At 43.2% G+C, this 22,339-nt stretch overlaps 2 protein-coding genes and 1 long non-coding RNA gene across 3 annotated transcripts in view; 2 read left to right on the plus strand and 1 right to left on the minus strand.

Annotated features, from left to right (window-relative positions):
• ACOXL (acyl-CoA oxidase like) overlaps positions 1–18,906 on the plus strand; it is a 371,685-nt gene extending 352,779 nt beyond the window's left edge. Inside the window, 1 exon segment of the mRNA XM_030921547.1 lies at positions 18,787–18,906. Coding sequence (XP_030777407.1) covers positions 18,787–18,906 — 120 coding nt within the window.
• Positions 437–17,484, minus strand: LOC104680406. Its single transcript, XR_750457.2, has 4 exons — positions 17,417–17,484; positions 16,046–16,205; positions 4,019–4,195; positions 437–3,264 (listed from the first exon to the last, which is right to left on the minus strand). It is a non-coding gene; the product is annotated as an uncharacterized LOC104680406 (long non-coding RNA).
• LOC115894323 (acyl-coenzyme A oxidase-like protein) lies at positions 18,906–21,432 on the plus strand. The gene is made up of 2 exons (XM_030921548.1): positions 18,906–19,008; positions 19,484–21,432. Exons 1-2 carry the CDS (start codon positions 18,946–18,948, stop codon positions 19,682–19,684), a joined length of 264 nt encoding a protein of 87 aa, XP_030777408.1. The 5' UTR covers positions 18,906–18,945; the 3' UTR covers positions 19,685–21,432.
• The last annotated feature ends 907 nt before the right edge of the window (positions 21,433–22,339 follow it).

Consider the following 22,339-nt stretch of genomic DNA (forward strand, 5'->3'; position numbering starts at 1 on the left):
TAGTGTGTGTTGGACTTTAGCAACTTGCTTTTATTTTAAAGAATAGATCATGGAAAAGAGAAATACTTATTTTACAATAGAGAAACCTGGTAGATCCTAACCAAGTGATTAAGATTCATATCAAATGATTAAGGTACATATCACCAGTGATACATCAGGCTGATAGCATGTAGTCTGTGTTGTGATACGATGAAAAGAACACTTCCCTCTTCCCTGAAACCCATAACCCAAATCTAATCATGAGAAAACACATCAGACAAAACCAAATGGAGGAATGGTCTACGATTCAGTCCAATCTTTTGACTTCCCTGGCCACACTGGAAGAAGAAGAGTTGTCTTGGGCCACACATAAAATACACTAACACTAATAACAGCTGATGAGCTAAAAAACAAACAAACAAACAAAAAACCACACACACAAACATCCCACATCCCATAATGTTTGTTAAAAAAAGTTTATGCATTTGTATTGGGCCACATTCAAAGCCATCCTGGGTCTCATGCAGCCCACTGGCTGTGGATTTGCCAAGCTTGTCCATAATACCTGCCTAGTACCCATCAAAACTGACGATGCATGAAAGATGAGAAAAGACTGAAGCCATCACGGTGCAGAAGGGACTCAGTAGACATGACGACTAAATACAATGCAGTATCCTGCATTGAATCCCAGGACAGAAGAACATGAGTAGAAAAACTGGAAAAATCTGAATAAAGTCTATAGTTTAGTTATTAGTAATGCATTAATATTGGTTTCCTAGTTTTTACAATGAGCCCTAGTTATGGGGAAACTGGGTGAAGGGCATATGAGAAATCTTGTTATCTTTGAAACTTTTCTGTAAATCTGAAAGTATTCCAAAATAAAAAGTTTACTAAAAACAGCAAAAAGTTAGCATAGGGAGATGGCAATCAGCCCAAACTGTTTCTAAATAAATAAAACTTCCCAAAACATCCAGGACTTACACTGACGCTCCAGTCTAATGGAAATTAGAAATGCATATATATATACTTAAAAATTCATTCTCATTAAGATCTTCAAAGAAAGTAAGGCTAATATAATCCCCATTCAACAAATGAGTAAAACTAAGAAAGGGAGACATTAAATGACTGAAATGACTGTCCAAGAGTCTAGCTGAACACAGAAACCAGAACTCCGAATCCCAAATGGAGGTGGGTTAAGCTCCAGGCACCACCCATTTGTAGTCCTGCTTGTTCCCTTGGCACACTGTAGGGCACTAGACACCCTGAGGAGTTCACACGCTTCCCCAAAGCGGCAAAATCCATCCACATATTCAGAAGGTAGCCCAAGTGCCCAGTTGTTCACCTGAGGCCCCACAAGAGAAGAAGTTGGGTTGAGGTTTATTTTTAAAATTCCAATCCCCCCCAGTCCTTCAAATTAGATAACTAATGCCCGTTCTTTTGTCTGGAACTTCAGTGTTGTCAGAGCAGGTCCATATTCATTCTCATATCATCCTCACAAGCACCCTTTAGTGTGAACAGCTGTTACTCCCCTGTAGGCACTGGGTAACTGAGGTTGACTTGCTGCTTAGTGAGCAAATAGTAAGCTGGGGCTTCTATGGCAGGTTTCAGACTCCACCCACTGCTGTCCTAGTGTCTCCCGGGCTGGGGAGGAGGATGAGCTGCTCCCCCTTGCTGCCCTCTCTGTGAGACCTTGGCTCGAAAGCCAGTGGTGGTGCCCCGGGGCTCCATCCTAACAAGGTCTCTAAATACACAAGATTCCTGTGTCCTGGCCATTAAGCACTTTTGCAGGGGTATGTAGAGAACAATTGTGTTCTTTGTTCTTGGAAAATTTAGTGTCCAGGCATTATCCTGTTTCAGTCTTCATTAACCCAGACATTTGTATTTATTTTGCTTCAGATAATTATCAGCATCAGTGAGTAGCTATCACTGAGGCTCATTTTAAGAAAGAAAGCCTTTCCAAATGACCCAACAGTTAACAATTGTGTATCTCCATTAAAACCGACTTCATTTTGCTTTTTAAAAAATAAAATAAAGCAAAGATCTCAGCTTCTTAAAGTGGAGAATTTTGATGCAAATGACTATTTGCCTATTAATCTCTTACTTTTATCTTTACACCATCCCTTGAAATTGACTGAAGTTACGGTAGCCTTATTTTGCTCCCTGAACTCCTGGGCACAGCTGTCCTGCTCTGCCAGTGCCTGCCTGCATTGGGACGTATGGAAAAGAACAAGTACTTGTGAACATGTGGTCAGCCCATGCTGAGAAATCAATGCAGGAGGAAGCTTTTCAGTCTATGTGTGTTGAGAGAACCACAGCCCAGCTGTGGGTTGCAGATCAAAAAAGGACCCTATTCAGTGTGGTGAAAATAATACTTAGCAAAATGTTGAATCAGGTTCTATTTCCTGCCATGAGCTCAAATAATGGAATCATGTGAGCATGCAGGTGATGAAGGACCTGCGGGGAAGTGAGGCGGGCTGTGTAACTCACGCACAGCAGGGAGGAAGGCCACTCCACCTCCCAGGGGCCGTAGTGAATTGCCTGTAAAATTAGCAGTGTTGAAAAAAAAAACTCATTCACTAAGAGAGAAAATAAATACTGATTGTAACCATGTCCAAGAAATCTGGACACCTCCCCCATATTTGATCATATTTACACCCATAGCTGCTACTTTCACCCGAATGTTGCCTTAATGTTCTATTTGAGTCGTGACTGTCAACTCGGAGATGCATTGCTTCTGTTGGCACCTTAGTGCACCTGAGGCTTTCTCCCATGCCTCTAAGGCTGTTTTCATTTTGGTGTTTCCCTGATGTGCTAGGTGAAGCCCAGATTTACCAGCACAAGCACAATCCTGTTTGTAAAATCCTGTTTGCACCCTTGCTCTTAAGTGGACACAGGAGCAGTTGCAGCAGTCAGCAGCCTTCATCTGCCCTACTGAAAGGAGGCATTCGTTTTCTCCCTGAGTCAGGGATTGCTGCTCAGGAGCCTAGCTGCAATAAGGAGGCCAAGGAGGGCCTGTTGATGACATGTGATTGAGATTCTGACTGTATCTGCTCAAGTCTAAAATGACCACTAGGGCTTGGGTTTTAGTTTCAGTTCAGTCAGTCAAACGGTTGAATCATAGAGGAAGAAGAGCATTCAAGCCCGTTGATTGATGAGTCATTCAAGTAGTTCTGAGTAGACATTGCCAGTGGCATCTTGCTTTATTCTCAGGAGACGTGGCTTGGAGTAAGAATGTGCAGAAGTGTGGTAGACACCAGGCCCCAAAGCCAGGATGCTGCTTGGCTCCTTTGAATATAGAAGATGGATTATACTTGTTTACTCTTTTAATCTAAGCATAAAGTATAAATACAGTCACTGCTTAGTGTCACAAAAGCTTGGGATTAAAGAACACAGAAAAAAAAATTAGGAGAGAGTTCTAAGCTGGAAAGATGGTGCTGGGATATTAGCCCTTCTCAGATCTGAATTTCAAGAAAAACAAATACCCCACACCCATACCCGCTGGGCTTAGAAAACAGTACATGTGCCCTGAACTTCCTACAAATGTGGTGTTGGTTGTTTTCTATGCCACAGTGAATGTTTCTTTTAATGAACACTCAGCTTTCCCATCCTTCTATTTCTCATTCCCCAGACCACCTGGATCAAGAGACATGTTCAGACGCTAGAACTGAATGCATCATGAACTAAGGTTTAGGCACAGCATATTGAAAGCATTCACTGGAGTGGGGAAGAGAGATGGGGTTTCTTGGTCACTCACCTCCTACCCGTAGACTTTTGCTTTTCTCTGTAATGAATTTGAGGGAAAAAAACCTCTATTTCCCTCACTTCCACCCCATTCACCCCACCCACCCCACCCAGTAAGGCCCATCTGAATTGGCTTCAAGGCAGTGAGAACCCCTGGCTGTGTCATCCTGACTGAAGCTGGTGTGGGGTATAAGCAAAGGGACCTACTCTGCCAGGGTGGGAAGGGACAGCACCTCCCTGGCTGTGGTCAGTGAGTTGAGGATGTTATTGAAATGACATTGAAATGGAGTGGTCACACCAGAAATGCAACTGGGAGTCAAATTTTTAAATCCTCTTTGATTTGAAAGCATCCCCAGAAGTGGTTTTAACCTAGCTTCATATCTGTAGGACTCCTGGTTCACCTCTTGGAGACAGCACGGACCAAGTAGAATGTAGGTGTCTCCTGCTCCACCTTCTCCTCCCAGTGCAAAAGACTCTAAAATAGGGAAATAGGGAAAATATTAGTACAAACAGTGTCCTGCTAAGAGATGGGAAAATCTCTTTTTCCTTCCCCTTTCCCTCTACTCCTGACCTTGCATGCTCCTCAGTGGTATAAAATACACTGTTGAACCTATAAATGCAGGCCATTCAAGTCAGGTTAAGAAAATCTAAATGGGATTTGGTTTCTTCAGTTTGGCCAGTAAAAGGGACCCTGAGGTCACCCCGCTGCAATCCCAGTTTCCTCATGGCAGCCACCTGGTCAGCCCTCTTGCTATGCCTCACAGTACAGCTTTGTGTATCCGGAGACTGAGCTGGGATCATTCTATTTTCTTCATTCAAGGGTAACTAATAAGCACAAGAGAGGGCAAATTGTTTTGCTGAGCTCCACCCTCTGAGTTTCTCTGGCAGCTGCATTATCCTGGTCTCCTTGGGGAGATGCTTAAAGTGCTGGGAAATTGGGTGCCCTTCTCCATGAGTCTTTGGGTTCATACCCTCAGTCCAGGATGCACAGTGAGAATTTCTGACTGGTGAAACTTGCACCTAAGAAGAGCCACGTTGCACAAAAAAAGGACCTCTCAGGAGATGAGACTTATCTGAGTCCAATCAGACTCCAGTAGTGCAGTTAAGAATAGTGGATTTTACTATGTATGATTCCAGGGAATTTAAATAAATTACTGAACTTGAAACAGAAATGACCCCTACTATATCTATTTTTGTATAAATTAGTATTCTAGCTAGAAATCAATAACTTTTATAGTGTAAAATGTGTTTGTAGTTGCTTTTTCTGATGGTAAGTTACCTTTTCCCTTTTATTTTGCAGACGAGCCATTGCTGGGGCCTGTTCCATTTCACTTCTCTTCCCTTCTCTGGGGGACTCAAAGTGTTTGGTACTTAGTAACCATTAAAAGATAGCACACAGGGGCTAAGCGCTGTGGCTCATGCCTGTAATCCCAGCCCTTTGGGAGGCTGAGGCGGGCAGATCACTTGAGGCCAGGAGTTCAAGACCAGCCTGACCAACATAGTGAAACCCATCTCTACTAAAGAAAACATGAAAAATTACAGCGTGTGGCACACTGTAATCCCAGCTATGGGAGCTGAGGCATGAGAATCGCTTGAACCCGGGAATGGGGTTGCTGAACACGATCAATCCACCATTCCAGCCTAGCGACAGAGCTAGGCTGAGAAAAAAAAAAAAAGCACTAGGGGTGATGCATGTAAGGGCAGGACTTACTTGTGAGAGCTGAACGTCGGAGGAAATTAGGGCATTTCCTTTCCTGGCAGCTGTCATCCACACAGATGGCCATGAACCACCAGACTTGATCCGTTAACCATTGGCTATGCTGAGACACATAAGTAAAATGTCAGCAATGTATGATTTTTTCCGGACGATACAGTGTTCTTTTAATCTGCAAAAAGGATGAGTCATCTTGTGAAAAATAAACTGCTATAAACCTAAAAAAAAAAACAGAAATAGAAAAATAACTCTGCCTTATATAAACTTGTTAAAACCTAACTGGAAAGTTATTCTGTGATTGTTTTGGTTGTTTTCTAATGAGGGTCTTTTTTGAGAGAACCATAAATTCACATGCAATAGTGCAGAGATTTCATGTCCCTTTACTTAGTTTCCCCCATTGGCAACATCTTGTACAACTATGTACAACTATGTACAATCTCACACCCAGGATTTTATACAATGACATTGATACAGTGAAGATACAGAGCATTTTTGTCACCACTTGTGACTCTTATAGCCACACCCTCTTCCCTTCCTTTACCCTCTCTTTAACCTCAGGTGACTACTAAGCTGTTCTCCATTTTTATAATTTCGTCATTTCAGGAATGTTATATAAATGAAATCACGCAATATGCAACCTTTGGAATTGGCTTTTTTCATCCAGCATAATTTTCTGAAGAGTCATCCAGGTTGTCGCACATATCAATGATCTCATCCTTTTTATTTCTAAGTAGTATTCCACACTACAGATGGACTGCTGTCTGTTGAACCAGTCACACATTGAAGGATATGTGGATTGTTTTTAGTTTCTGACATTTAGGAATAGAATAAATAAAATAAATTTCATTTTCCCATACAGGATTTTGTGTGAATATAGGTTTTAATTTCTCTGTAGCAGATGTTCAGGGGTTCCATTGCTGGGTCGCATGGTAGGTGCATGTTGACATTTTTAAGAAATTGCCAAAGATTTTTTAGAGTGGCTGTTAACATTTTACATTCCCACCATCAGTGTACAAGTGATCCGGTCTCTTCACATCCTCACTAGCGTTTGGTATTGTCATTACTTTCTATATTAGCCATTCTGATATGTATGTAGTATATTTCATTGTAGCTTTGGTTTGCATTTACTTAATGGCTAATGATGTTGAGTATCTTTTCATATGCTTATTTGCCATCTGTATGTTCTCTTTGTTGAAAAGTTCGTTCACTTCATTTGCCCATTTCTAATTGGACTGTTACTTTTTAAAAACTGTTTATATGTTCTAGATACTAATCCTTTGTCAGATATGTAGCTTGCAAATATTTTCTCCTAATTTATAGCTTGCCTTCTTATTCTTTTAATATGGTCTTTAATAGAGTAAAAGTTTTTAACTTAATCAAGTCTAATTTATCAATTTTTCCTTTTATGGACTGTAATGTACTTTTACTGTCGAGTCTAAAAACTTTTCGTCTATTCCTAGATCCTGAAGATATTATACTGTGGGCTTTATCTACAAGTTTTATACTTTTACATTTTTCATTGAGCCATGGTCCATTTTTAGTTACTTTTTATATAAGGTAGGAAACAGGTTGAGATTCCTTTTTGCTTGTTGGTTTTTCGGTGTACCAATGTCCAATTGCTCCAATACTAGTAGTTGAAAAGGCTATATTTCCCATGTTAAATTGCTTTAACACCTTTAAAAATTAATTGATCATATTTGTATGGTTCTATTTCTGCATTTTCCTACTTTATCTATATGTGTCTATCCCTTCACCAATACCACATAGTCTTAATTACTATGGTTACATAAGTCTTGAAATATGGTAGTTTGATTCCACCTCTTTATTATTTTACAAAATCACTTTAGCTATTCTAATTCCTTTGTCTTTTTATAGAAATTTTAGGGTGATCTTGCCTATATTTACGACAAATCTTTCTGGGATTTTGATAGGTATTGCATTAAACTTGTAAGTTAATTTGAGGAGAAATTACATCTTACTATGCTGAATCTTCCAGTCTGTGAATATGGTATGTCTCTCTACTTACATAGATCTACACTGATTTATTTCATCAGCATTTTACTGTGTTCAGCACACAAGTCCTAGTCTTATACATGTTTTGTTGGATTTCATCTATGATTGTAAATGGTATTGCATATTTAATTTTAGTGTCTGCATATCCATTACTATTATATGGAAATAAAACTATTTTTATATGTTGATCTTTTATCCTATCATCTTGCTCAACTTGTTAAATCTGGAAGTTCTTATAGATTCCTTGGAATTTGCCATATAGACAAACATGTAATCTGCAAATAGGGACAGTATTTCACTGGATAAAAGATTCTGTGTTGACAATTCTTTTCTTTTAGCACCTGAACACATTTCTGGCTTCCATGGTTTCTAATGAAAATCTGCTGCCAATTGTTCTTTTCTCCCTTGTAAGTAAAATGTTATTTCTCTTTCTCTGCTTTTAAGATTAAAAACTATTTACGACGTGCCTTTGAATAAATTTATTTGGATTGATGCTGTTTGAGGTGGGCTCAGCTTCTTGAATTTGTTGATTTATCTCTTTTGCCAAATTTGGGGAGTTTTCAGCCATTGTTTCAAATACTTTTCTGCCCAGTCCACTTCCTCTTCTCTTTTCAGAACACTGATGACACTTAGGTTAAATCATTTTTTAAAAATAATTACACAGGTTCCTGATGTTCTGTTCATTATATTTTCAGTCCATTTTATGTCTATTATTGAGATTCAGTAATTTTATTGTGCCATCTTTCAGTTCACCAATTCTTTCCACTGTCCCCTCCATTTTGCTGTCAAAACCATCCACTGAGTTTTTAATTTGGGTCATTGTAGTTTTCAGTTCTAAAATTTCTATTTGGACTCCTTTGTATTTCCTTTTCCATTGCTAAGATTTTCTGTTTCTTTGCTGAAACTTTATTTTTTTCATTGATTTCAAGTGTGTTTATAATTGCTCACTGAATCAGTTTTATAATGACTGCTTTAAAAACTTTGTCAGATAATCCCACCATCTCTGTCATGTTGGCATTGACATCTATTGATTGTCTTTTTTCACCCAGTTTGACATCTTCCTGGTTCTTGATATGGAGTGACTTTTTATTGAAACATGAACATTTTAGATATTAAATTATGAAACTCTGGATCTTACTTAAATCTTCTGTTTTAGCTGGTTTCCTCTAACACTGTTCCAGTGGGGAAAAGGGGGTGCATTGCCTCATTACTGCCTTATAGGGATAGTAGTCTAGGTTCTTTACTTAGTCTCTATTGACATCCAAAGGGCTGGGGACTCCTTCTCACTTCTGGGTGGAAGTGGGAGTTTTAGTTACTAACTAGGCCTCCACAGACATCTCACTGATGGTAAGAGCAGGAAAGCCACATTACTGTTCCCTAAGGGGCCTTTACTGACACTGGCAGTGACTTTGTTACCGCCATGTGATGACAAAGTCTTGATTCCCACTAGGCCTTCTGTGACAGCACCCCATCTGGTAAAGGGAAGGACGCCTCTCTATGCCAGGTTGAGGTGGAGGTACCAGCTCCCCATGTGGTCTACACTGACACCATGGTGGGCACCTCACTACAGCGTGTTGTGGCTGTAAGAGTAAGTTCCCCCATTTAGCCTTTAGAGCCATAGCAGGGGTGGGGGGCATGGAATGCACAGTTTGTTCAAACTAGGCTTTTGTTAGGATTTATGTGTACATCTGTTGGTGGTTCCACGTTGCCAGCTTTTTTTTAGCTCCGGTGTGGGATATATGAGGCAAAAAGAAAATGCAAGGAATTCACTACTGTGTCATTCCTTGAATCCTATGCTTCCTAGATAGCCTGATTTCTCTTCTCCCTTCAAAGTCTTCTAAGATTTGCTTTATATATAATATCCAAGGATTCAGTTGTACTTAGTAGGAGAAATAGGGAAAAACATATCCATCTTGTTAGAAGTGACTTTGACTACAGTTGTTGTTGTTGTTGTTGTTGTTGTTTGAGATGGAGTTTTTGCTCTTGTTGCCCAGGCTGGAGTGCAATGGCATGATCTCGGCTTATCGCAAACTCCATCTCCCAGATTCAAGCGATTCTCCTGCCTCAGCCTCCCAAGTAGCTGGGATTACGGGCATGCGCCTCCATGCCCAGCTAATTTTGTATTTTTAGTAGAGACAGGGTTTCTCCATGTTGTTCAGGCTGGTCTCGAACTCCTGACCTCATGTGATCTGCCTGCCTCGGCCTCCCAAAGTGCTAGGATTACAGGTGTGAGCCACCATGCCCGGCCTTTGACTACAGTTTTTGAGAACAGAAAATGGTATCTGAAAGGACTGGAGAGCTTTCTGAGTTCATTTGGCCCCAGATCAGTGTTCTCCGTGGAACTTCCATTTTTTGAGCCCCATTTCACTAGAACCACCCCAGTCCCTCTGTCCTCATGATAAGAAGTCTGCCTTTAACTGTTTCTTCCAGCAGCAATACTTACTTGACTTTACGTAGAGAACCCTTTCTAATCTTTGCTGGCTTGAGAACTATTCAATCTTGAATAAGTCTAAGCCAGGAATTTTCCTAGGGAAAGAGTTGACCTTTCTATGGCAAAATTAGGAAAATAAAATGTATCGAGTTTTTCATAATGCAAGATAAGTTTTCATTAAGAGATTATATTTTTATATTCTCCCTATCTTTTAGGTGCTGAAAGTTACCCTTTAAATAAAATAATAATCACAGACAGTTATTTTTTGTTATCCTTACTTGACAAAAGAGAAAAGTTGGCAATCTCATGTTGGTTCCCCCCAAATTGCTTTGTTTCCCATTATTTTTCTTTTAATTTTAAAAATAGAGGTCTATTTATATACATTGAAGCATACAAACCTTTTTTTTTTTTTTTTTTTTTTTTTTTTTTTGAGATGGAGTTTCACTCTTGCTGCCCGGGCTGGAGTGCAATGGCACGATCTCGGCTCACGTCAACCTCTGCCTCCCAGGTTCAAGCGATTCTCCTGCCTCAGCCTCCCAAGTAGTGGGGATTACAGGCATGTGCCACCATGCCTGGCTAATTTTTGAATTTTAGTAGAGGTGGGGTTTCTCCATATTGGCCAGGCTGGTCTCGATCTCCTGACCTCAGGTGATACTGCCCACCTTGGCCTCCCAAAGTGCTGGGATTACAGGCGTAAGCCACCGCACCTGGCTGAAGTGCACAAATCTTAATGGTGCAGTTCAGCGAGTTTTGACAAATAGCAGGCTATATAATGTAGATCTCAGTCATGTTAAAGAAAGTGTCCATCACCCAATAAATTTATCTCAGACACTTTTCCATCAATTCCTCACCCTGACCCCTGAGTTTCTAACTTTATTATAAGAGCTCAGTTTGCCTGCTCCAGGGCTTCATAGGAATGGAAGCAGGTAAGCAGATAGATGTATGTTTCTTTTGCTTAGTATAATGTTTCTGAGATACTCGATGATTCATTCCTTTCTTTCTTTATTTATTTTTGCTGAGCAGTATTTCATTGTATAGGCCCAGCCCCTCTCTCGTCCCAAATGCTCATTTCTCTAGAACTCACCTAATCAGAGTCTCCAGGAACTGGCCTTGCTACCTCCAGCTGACCTCAGCTACATCATTCCATAGGTATTAAGGTGCAGTGTTACTTACACTCATCTGTGGGAAGAAAAAATAACTGAAGACTTAAGTTCTCACTTCTCTTTTCTTTCATTAACACAGTTTGTATTGAAAACAATGTTTATTCTCCTGTTAATGGACATTTAAGGTGTTTATGGACTGATGTTATGAATAAGATTGTCAGGAATATTTTTGTGGAAGATGTTTTATTATATAAAATTTAGAAGCATTTCAACCATTACATCTTCAAGTATTTTATGTCTCATTCTTTCTGACTTCTGAGATTCCAATGGCATGTATGTTAGATTGCCAGTATATTCCCACACGGTACTGATGACCTGTTCAGTTTTTTTCTCTTTGCCTCATTTGGAATAGTTTCCGTGAATCTGTTTTCAAGATTATTGATTTTTGTTCCTCAATACTCACTCTGCTGTTAAACTCATCAGTGAATTTTTATCTCAATTATCTCATTTTTCAGATCTAGAATTTTCCTTTCATTCTTTCTTAGGAGTTACATTTATCTCATAAAATATCCCATGTTAATCAATTATATCCATTTTTCTCCTTCTAATTTTTTTTTTTCTTTTTGAGACAGAGTCTCGCTCTTTCACACAGGGTGGAGTCCAGTGGCATGATCTTGGCTCACTGCAACTTCTGCCTCCCAGGTTCAAGCAATTGTTGTATCTCAGCCTCCCAAGTAGCTGGGATTATAGACATGCACCACCATGCCTGGCTAATTTATGTGTTTTTAGTAGAGACGGGGTTTCACTATGTTGGCCAGGCTGGTCTCGAACTCCTGGCTTCAAGCAATCCACCTGCCTCAGCTTCCCAAAGTGCTGGAATTACAAGCATAAGCCACCATGCCTGGCCTTCTCCTTGTAAATTCTTGAACACATTTATAACAGTTGTTTTTAAATCTTTGTCCATTAATTCCAGTAACTGGTCATCTCTAAGTCTGCTTTCACTGATTGTGCTTTCTTTAGATTTGGGGTCACATTTTCCTGCTTCTTTGCAAGCCTAATAACTTATTATTGTACTTCAAACATTGTCTATAACAGATTTTACTTTCTTTTGTTTATTTTCCTTTCTTTTGTCTGGTGGTTAGGGTCAGGGACTGGTCATTAAGATTCTTCCTAGGGTCAGGTTGAGCAGAAGCTGCTTTACTTAGACTGAGTTCACTGTGCTTAGTCCACCCACCCCACCACACTACCCTTTTTATTCTTTCAGAGTTTGAGCTGTGAAAATGGTGAACTACAGTTTCAGATATCTTTGATTCACCTTTGGGTTTAACTCCAGCGCAGCTCCCAAGTCTACGCACCACAGGGATGCATGGGACCATGCAAATTTCCTCTGCTTTTCAGCTTCCATGAACTGCTGCTTTCCTAGCAAAATTCTGGGTTGAGGGTAAAGAATCGCTAGGCCAAGTGTTTGTTTTTCTGCTAGAAGTTCTTCCCAATTCCAGTCCATCTGGCCATTTTTCTCATCCCTTCAAAGTGTCTCCATGTCTGTTAGGCCCATTCTTCTGTCCACCTGTCACCAAAACAGGCACCTACCCCATGTGTGGAAGCTTTTGTGGATGTTGACTTACCGAGAAAGAGCTCATCTCTCTGAAATCACTTCATTAATGTTACTTTCTTATGTATAGTGTTTTTCAGTAGCCCCATAAAACATCTGATTTTTACTTTGTTCAGATTCTTCAGTTTGTAACCATGGAGCAAAATTCTCTTGAATCTATCTACATTTTAACTAGGAGCCCTCCCAGTTGCTTTTCAGATCATTTGGGACAATGAAGTTGAATATTCCAGGACCCACTTACACAGAATTTCTCCATAATAACTTTAGACTCTTATTGTATTTTCAGTTTTGGCAGTTTGTGGGGATTTTGCCTCTTGAAATTTTTTGACTGAAGATTATTCCTTCTTGGGTGTGTTTACATTTCTTTGGGTCTGTACTTACAAGACTAAACTATGAGTTGATTAAGATTTTTTGTTTGTTTGTTTGTTTTTCTGAGACAGGATCTCACTCTGTCACCCAGGTTGGAGTGCAGTGGCATGATCTTGGCTTACTGCAACCTCCACCTCCTGGGCTCAAGCAATCCTCCTGCTTCAGCCTCCCGAGTAGCTGGGACTATAGGCATGAGCCACCACTCCCGGCTAATTTTTGTATTTTTTGTAGAGATGGGGTTTCACCACGTTGCCCAGACTTGTCTTGAACTCCTGAGCGCAAGCAATCCACCCGCCTCGGCCTCCCAAAATGCTGAAATCACAGGCATGAGCCACTGTGATGCCATATTTTTTATATGAGAAGTGTGCAGCTAATACTCCAGCTTTATTATAACTACCTAATTGAATATTCTTTCTTGTTCCACGTAAATGCCTTTGTCGTAGAAAATGCTACTATGAGCAGCATTGTGGTTACTTTAATTCCATTGCCAAAACTTTTATATGGTTTCCTGTATTCTAAAGGGAAAGGTATATGCACTTGTCTTCTTTTTAAACTTTTCTTCTTATGAATCAGTAGCAGTATGAATAAATGTCAGAAGTTCTTATTAAGTGGTTAATGTTGATGCCTCTGTCTCAGCATTCTTGTTTTAGGTAATGATGATTAAGCAAACTTTGTCATGGAAATGCCAGAGTTAGAAAGACATTGTATTTATTACTAACTAGAGAACCCATGATAATAACAATAATATTTATAAATAATCAACCTGTGCCAAGTTCACTAAATCCTTCCATCTTAGAGATAAGGAAGGTAGTATGGCTTGGAAGTGGTGATGTCAGAGTTCAAAGCCCTTTTTCTCCACCGAAGTGGACATTGTCAATAATACTTAGTAAACAGCCAAATTGTGTACTCTTTAGTTGAAGAAAATTGCAATAGAAAGGACATTGTAAAGGTAAATTTTCTTCAAGTTTAATTATTTAGTGAGGCTAAACAAAAGTGATTTTGTTGTTGCTTGGTAAGAAAGGCAATTTCTCTATTCTAATATTTCAGATTACGCTAAATATTGTTTATCAACTGAAGAACAAATCAACATAAAATATAATTTAAATTGATTCAGAGAAAATATTAAGCTGGAGTCCTGATTATTTAATACACCCGTGGAATGTCATTTTATGCTAATGAAACTTGGTTGCAGAGAAAACCAATGAGAATGTATGCGTTCCCGGGACCAGGAGACCCAGCAAGCTAAAGTCTAACTCTCCCTGGAGGAGCCAGCCAGTGGGCAATGAAAACAGGAATGGAGTTCCTCTTTCTAGTAGTTGTTGGGTAAATTGCGAGAAGTAGAATCACAGCACATGCTGTGAGATTATGCCTCGTGTGAGTGTTTCAGGTTTATTTTTCTCTCATTGACTGCTTAGTCAGGCATAAGGACTAAGACGAGAAACTAGCTGCCACAGACCTACCATCTTATCCTTTACAGAATGTTTGTCTAACGGGAAAGCAATTCTTCAGGATAAGCGAGTGAGGAGGAGATAAGTCAGGCCAAGGCCTCTGTGCATTCAGCGAGTTTGGAAGTCTGCAAAAAGTGAGAACAGGTGCAGGTTAACTACTTGATTTTGCCCATTTTCAGCAGTCATGATTTGCCAGTCCATGTGCTGCTCTTTTGAAGGCACTTGAATTGTGTTTGACTTAAGGTGGTGATCCAAAGGAGCAGGGAGGGCCTATTGACCAGTGTGGAAGAGCACTCCCAATTTACTGAAGGAGAATCTGCAGAACAGAGTTGAAGCCTTGTCCTTCTGCAGGAAAAGGTCTTTCCAGGTCATCAAGCTGGCCTTTTCACACGGTAGCTGGCTCTGAAGCCGATATCCTTGGCACCTTCCTCTGGTGGCAACATCATAGAGTGCTCCTGGGCCCCATTACTGCCCTGGTCCTCTCAGAGAATCTGAGCCAGAGTGGCTGGGCAGATCCATGTTCTCCACACTAGGCACACACACAATACAGATTCTGACTGAGGAAGAACATCAAGGATCACACGTCTGCCACAGTAGTGGAGGCATTTCCTCAGTGCAGCACCCCATATCCTCCAGCAACTGGAAGCAGTGAGGCAATGGGGGAAAAGATGGAGGCAAAAGGGTAGACAAGGGTTTAGAAAAAAAAAAAAAAAAGCCCTGGATTAAAAGTCTAGTTGCATCAGTTACAAGGTATGTGACAATTTAAGCCTTGGTTTTCTCATCTATAAAATGGGTTGATACCTGACAGAGCTGTTATGAGTACTGAATAAGACAGTGAACATAAAGCCCTCCTCTGTAACCTGGCACACAGTAGGTGTCCAGGAAATGTCAGCATGGGGCAGAACACAGAAGACCTTGGTTACATATGTAAAGTGCCATATGTTGCTACATAACACTGTTATAAAGATGCTGGAGATACAGCAGACTGACAAGTCAAAGACAGCTAAGTAGCCCCCTTCTGTACCTCATTGCCTTTACCTGCCTGGCCCTCTAGGATGGAATGTGGAAAGCACAGATACTGCACAGCAGAGATGGATCCTTGGCAAAGGCTGGAGTAACAAACTATGAATTGTTGATTGGGGACTAGGGTTGGACGGGACAAGCATGGAATAAAGGTGGCCAGAGGCACCTGCCAGAATGCCAGTTGTGTGTCACAGCAGAAGCAAAGGTGATAAATGACAGCCACAAGTAGCACAGAACCTCATTTTACCAACAACTTTAATCTTATTCCCTCATCACATCTTTTAGATTAAAATGTTTTTTGATTAATTAAGGTTCCCCTTCCTGTAAAGTTTCTAGCTCAACATCTAGTTAACCTAAAATGAAGTCAACTGAAAAATAATGGACAGGAAATTACATTAATGGCTCGCCAATATCTAACAATCCCTTAGAAAGTAAAGAGTTGGCTGCATAGAGATTCTTTTTGGAAAGGAGGTGGAATTGATGTCTTATAGCAAGTTTATTTGTTGTTTTGCTTAGTCAGGTTAAGTTTCTATTTCTGTGCATTAACCAGTGATTATGACGGATACTAATTCTGTGGGCAGGCAGCCTGGACAGTTCTTTGGCTAGTCTTACCTGGGATCACTCCTGTGGCTGCAGTCATCTGAGTTCTACAGGACTAGGATGTCCAAGATGGCCTCTCTCCCATATCTGGCAGTGGGTGCTGGCTGTTGGCCAAGGCACCTTGGTCCATCTCTACATGGCCTTCTGTCCTCCAGCAGGCTAGACTGGGCTTCTGCACAGCAGGTATTCTCAGGGTTATAGGAGAGTGATAATGGGGGGTTCAAAGCTTCTTAAGGCCTAAGCTCTGGAAATCACACAGTGACATGTTCCCCATATTCTATTGGCAAAGCAAGTCATAACTCAACCAAGATTAAAGGGATGGAGAAAAAGACTCTACCAAGGTAGCCAGACAAGAAAGGGGCTAATGAAGAGACATTTCAAATTAGGGTAAAGGATTTTTCACATAAAACAGCATGTGGTCATCTTATGCTGAGAACAGGGGTGAGGCATATGGGAAGAGGCAGGAAAACCTTCTGCATGGAGTCCTAGGAATAGCTGGGGCTTCCCTGCAAGTGCGCTGGGTACTTCCCACCTTGAACATCTATTGTAGGACTACTATGCTGGGAAAATATGGTTTGTTCAGAGGACTGCAAAGCTTAGTCACTGCCCATCCTTGTCCATCCTACTCTCCCAACTGAAATAAGGAAACCATAGGGAGAGTCAAAGCGGAAAAATAAATTGAGTACTGCAACTAGATGGAGGTGGGAAGCCAAACTGATGTTACAATTTTTCCCTCACTCCCAAATATACATATTAATATAGTCAAACACAGTATCATCCCTTGAGGGCTGAGTGCTTCTGCTTTCTTTAAAGCAGATATTCTCAAATTCCACTCACTGGCTATTCCCAGTGGATTGTACGTTCTTATTGCTTGTACAGCAATAGTGCCCATGTTTAGGTTTGACCTTAAACACTTTTTTTTTGCAACAACCTATAACTTGTTCATGCTCTTTTATTTTTAAAGTATACCTATTCATTTCTTTTTCAAAAGCTGGTGAATTTTCTTTGTAAAGATATGGGTAAGCTTGAAGTACTTTGTCTAGCATAAATGGGTCATAAACTGGCAGGGCACAGGACCCCTACAGTATGTGCAATTTTTATGCTTATAGTATGGAAGCATGTTTGGTAACAAAACTAAACTTTAATAATACACTGCTTAGCCCCATATAAAAATACTCCCTGGTAATAAAAATACTGTAACTGTGTAATAATCAACGCTATATTATCTACTCAAGTTTATTTTGTATTAAAGAGATCATATATTTTTTAAAGTTTTTTAAATACCTCAACAGCTTCACGATGTGAGACCTGTTCCTGCAGTGTGTACCATTAAACCTCTAAAGTCCAGAATTGTGCCTTACACTGGGTAGGAATCCAGCACACACTTTGTGAGTGAAAGGATGGTAATTATTATTATCATCTTGACAGCCAGGAACAGAGGTTGGTGGGTATCTGGAATCAGAATCAAACAATAACTAACAGGAATGATGCTGGATCCATCCATCGAGCCAATAATCATTCTGGGGTTTCTGTTGCAGTCTATGAAGAATGGAGAAGGCTAAAGTATTTTAGAACTTTAAATTTAGAAAGAATCTTGGCAGTCAACTCCTCTTCACAGCCAGTTCATTGTTCCTCTCTAGGGTGCCATTGGAGAGGACACTCCCTGAACACTTATGAGTCAAGAAACCCTCCTTTTCACCAGCCATTGGGTTCCTTTTTATTTTTTAAAAGTTTTCTTTACATTGAAATCTGCCTCCTTTAATTCCTACCTCTGGCCCTAAGTTCTGTATTTGGCACTAGATAGACAAAACCCATACTCTATTTTACACTCATTCAAATCATTGTATTTCCCCCACCGGTGAATATATTACCAAAGTTGGTTGAGTTTCATAATGCAAGCCCAAAGGGAAAATTATCTTGAATAATCATATGACAATATGTGGAAACTTCAGGGGCTGTATACACCACCTCATGGTTTTGAACTGTGTGGTTAAAGACATTGAGAGTTGACAGATTAGTCAGGGATTTGTCAAGAGTATTAATTACAAACTTTGAAATCTTGGTCAGTGAAAGTTCATTTTAGTGCATCTTGCAAATATGATCAAAGGTCTTTTCAGTACTGATTTGATGATGCTTAACCACAGTGTGTGAAGAATGTAGTTTTTCATTAGAAATTACTGATGTAATAATAGAGCACATTTTCAGGGAAGATGTATTGTTGGACTATTACAATTCATGCTCTTTCCCCACCATATCCCTACCTTCTATATGTCCCCCATCCCCTATTTCCACCACCTTCCTTCTTGGGACCTCACTGAAAACCTGAAATGCTCTGAAAACCTGAAATGGCATTTTGGACTGCTGCAAAGGAAACTGATCTTAACAACATCAGTGCGGCTCAGAGATGACCACCCTGTGAGGGCAAAGGCGGGGCTGGTGTAAGTGATGTTGTTAAACCTGTAAAAATAAACCATGAAAACCTCGGGATTTACTGTGATTTGGGGAGTGAAACAAATTTACCACTGGCTGAAAACTTGAAAAATGGAGTACAATGTGTAGTAGATTAGAAGAAAGGAAAGCCGTCCCTCTGCCCTTGTGTAGTTCTAGAAAAACAATCTTATTATTTTGGTAGCTTTCTATTTTTCCTGAAAAAAAAAAAAATACACTGGCACCTAAGCCATGGAAAATGAAATAAAAATACACCAGTGCAGCTTCCAAAACACTAGCTTACATCTCCCTCTCCTATCCACCAGGAATGTCTTATCCCTGCCTTCCAGTGGCTGCCAGAACAACCAAGGGCATCCGCAGTGTTCCTTGGCATTGGCGTTAACAGCAGATGGATTTTCCGCAGCAGCCAGGTGGAAGATGGCTAGCATTGGTCCGCCGTCTCACTGTACTGAATTTCAAGAATCATGGCCTACTGCCAGCCAGGTCCGAAGGCGCTAGTCTGGGGAGACTGGAGCAGGTCTCTACTGGTTGGTTCACCTGTTCTGAGACTCTTCCTGTTCAGTTGCCTCTGTGCGCCAGAGGGTGGCACCCCAGGCACTCCAGAGGTGGAGAGGTGGGGACGGCAGAGGAGGAAAAGAAAGAGGAGCGGAGGGAAGGACTAGGGAGGGAAGGACCAAGGAGGGAACATTAATAAATTCTCAGACCTTGGTCCCGAGTTCCCGGCTAATTTGGGGGCAAAGCCGCCCCCACGTCCACGCCCACCCCCTTACGGAAAAAGCCTGAGTTTCCACTAGGCTAGGTGTCAGAGTTGGAAATGTCTAAAATAAAAAAGGCTTCCGAGGGTTACTCATGGCCAACAGTTTCCACAGGAGAATCCAAAGGGAAACTAGTTTCCGGGGCCGCTGTGTGTGCGGGTGCTTGGGGGTGGGCGGAAAGCCGCTGGCACTAATGGCTTGTAAGTGTGCCAACATCTGACCTGTCCCATTGTGTCGTGTTTTGCAGTTGCTGGATTTGTGCGACTCGGTGAAGGATGATGCCCTGAGGGTGATCCCCGCCTTTAACATTCCACACACCAACCTCCACGCACCAATCGCCGGAATCTCCAACCCGCGGTCCGCGTGGGCTTTCTACCCTGCACCGCTGCAGCCGCTGCCACGGGAAGGGGCGCGCTCCCAGCGGCCCAAGCTGGGAGCCAAGCTCTAACGGGTGTGGCGGGAAGTGTGGTGACCCGCCTGCCGCTGCCACGACGCTCGCTCCACTGACGCCCGGAGCTGTGGCCGAGGCCGGGGGGATTTTGGTGGCAAAGCGAAGGTCCCGCTGAGGCTGGCGAGGCGCGCCACTGGCTGCTGGGAAACAGATCAAGACGGTCGCCTGGTGCGCTGGATCTCTGTGCACTTTCCCTGAAACCCAGCCTGGCCTGACTGCAACCTCTCCCAACTTCAGTGCCCGATCCCCTAGACAATCAGGGTGGGCTCCCCGCTGCGAGCGCGCCCCACAGCCGGGTGCCGCCAAAGGTCTCCTGCTGTTAGCGGTGACTCACATTCCCAGTGATTTAGAAAAACTGTGGTGCCGAGTGAACGAAAAAAAAAGCAAACACTCTTAGACAAAAGAAAAAGCTCCACTCTTTCCGTGAGCGGGCAAAAAGGTTCGGTTCAGCAAGTGATGCTTTTTCAGTGAATCAGACGCTCTCAGGCTCTGCAAGGAAACGCACGGACTGGGAGAAGGAAATGGGAGCCTAGAGTTTTGCTCTCGGCAAAACAAGAACTCGGCATGTCCTTCCAGGCCGGCGGTTTCCGTACAGCAAGACAAGGCGCGGAAAACATTTTTACCATCTGACGCTATAATCTGTCCTTTAGAAGAGCATAGGTGAAAAGTTTAATAAAGAAATTAAGCGATGTGGAAGTCATTCTCGCTGCTTGCAGAGGGCGGGGAGGCGGGCCTGGGCAATTTCGGAACTAGGAGAGACCACGTCGGCACCGCCTGTGGTCCCGGGCAAGGGCCATGGATTTCCCATTTCTCAGATCCCAGCTGCCCGACTTCATTCTTGTTTCTTTCAGTCCAACTCATCCTCCCTTCTCCCTCCCTCCACGTCTCTTGGCACTGCTCTGCCCGCGTCCACTGCGAGGGAGGTGACCTAAAACCCATGGGCCCGTCTCTGCGTTCTCTGCGCTCTGGCCCAGTTCTGGGAGGACCTCCCGACGCCGCGGGAGAAGGCTGCAAGGGCTCGAGGCCCCCGACGCGGCCTGGGTCTCGGGGGACACATGAACCCGCCACCTCTGGCCAGCTTCCTTTTAGTGCCCCAAATAGGACCACTTAGCCCGTTGCTTCCCCCCGACTCTCTTGTTTTTCAAAGTGTTCACAGGGTCGCGAGAGCGAGCGACGCGGGGGCGGCGAAGCTGCAAGACTGCAAGGCTGCACAGGAACAGACGACAAGAAATAGGGCTTTCTTCTGCGTGGTTCTTTTCCGGTCCCTATCTGAGTTGCCCGACCCCGCGGGGAGCGCGGCGCATTGCGGCGTTCGGCTACCTTCAGGCTCTCAGCCCGCGCAGCAGGTCGCGTTGCTTTTCCCCAGTTGCGGCGCGGGACGGCCGAAGAGCAAAGTTCGTCCGCGGTAGGAACTTCGAGGACCCGTTAGGACAGATCTCCGGCCTCCGAGTCTACTTAGCCGTGTCCACGCAGGTGCCTTTTCCCTCTTGCAGCGAAATAACTGGGCGGGGCCCGACGCGCGTACTCCAGCGACTCCGGGAACCCAAGGCCTCTTTCACCTCGCTCAGAATTCACCCGAAAATGCGCTGAGACTTTGGCCTGGGGTTGTGGTGTGTCCCACTGACATTACAGAAGCGCTTATGAATTTAAAAACTGATCCAGGTGGCCGGACGGCGGGACAGCGCCTCCTCACTTGCTCCTCTACGACAAGGCCCCTTCCTTCTCCCCGCCGGCTGCGCTGGTGGGTAAGTTGGTCCCTTTACAGAGTTTCCTTAATCCATCTAGCCTGACCTCACCTTCGGGATGTTCTATTTCCCGATCCACCTCCCACACCCCCGCTGCAGTGGTCTAGAAGCCAGGGCTGGGGAACTGAGGCGCGCCAGGAGCAGACAGGAGGGCCGGGGTTGGGGGCACCAGCCACGTGTTGGGAGAGCAGACCCGGGTGCAGCAGACTCGGAGGACTGGAGAGGCGGCATGGAGTTTGGTCTCCTGGGAGGCAGAGTGTGGTGCCGCGAACTCCAAGGAGGAAAGGGATTGGCTGGGGGGGGGGGGGGGGGGTGCCGCGCGGAGAGGAGGGACGGGGTTTTACGCTCCCGCACCACGTCCCGAACTCAGCTGTTCTGCCTTCACTGGCCTCAGCCCGTCCAGGGACAGCTTCTACGAGGTAATCTGCGAGCCCAGCAAATCTTGGGGGTCCTAGCCGAATGTAGTGCGCAACGTTTTCTCACTTGGAGGCCGCCGCTCACCTCGGTTTTTTTGTGTTTTTTTTTCCTAAAAGGATTTTTTTTTTTTCTGAGTGCCTTTTTCATTTCCCTATTTTACCTGCTCTGCTGACATGCCTCCCGCCCTCACCCGGGAGGCGGCGAAGACGCCCACTGGGACCGCGCCTGGCCATTTTCTGGGCACGTCCTGCCCCCACGGGCTCTGTCTCTTAGGGAGACTGGGCGCGGAAGAAAAGCTGGAGAGCCCCTGCGGGGTGGCAGGAGGTGGGTGCCTGAGTCCCGCGAGAGGCTGGGGCGAGGAAGATGCGCAGCCTGCTGATCCGCGTCCCGCCCGGCGCCAGGGACCCTCAGAGTGAGGAAAGCTCAAAGACCTCGCCCCGCGCCTTCCCGAGGACCGACCCAGTCCCCGCGCCTGCCCCAGAGCGGCTTA

The sequence above is a fragment of the Rhinopithecus roxellana genome, chromosome 17 (genome assembly GCF_007565055.1).
Source record: "Rhinopithecus roxellana isolate Shanxi Qingling chromosome 17, ASM756505v1, whole genome shotgun sequence".
Classification (NCBI taxonomy): Eukaryota; Metazoa; Chordata; class Mammalia; order Primates; family Cercopithecidae; genus Rhinopithecus; species Rhinopithecus roxellana.

What these genes read in the sequence shown, in the direction of transcription:
- LOC115894323 (XM_030921548.1), top strand. Translation starts at nt 18,946, where the DNA reads ATGGCCTACTGCCAGCCAGGTCCGAAGGCGCTAGTCTGGGGAGACTGG. An exon ending in ACTGGAGCAGGTCTCTACTG is followed by an intron (nt 19,009 to 19,483) that starts GTTGGTTCACCT and finishes CGTGTTTTGCAG; the next exon opens with TTGCTGGATTTGTGCGACTC.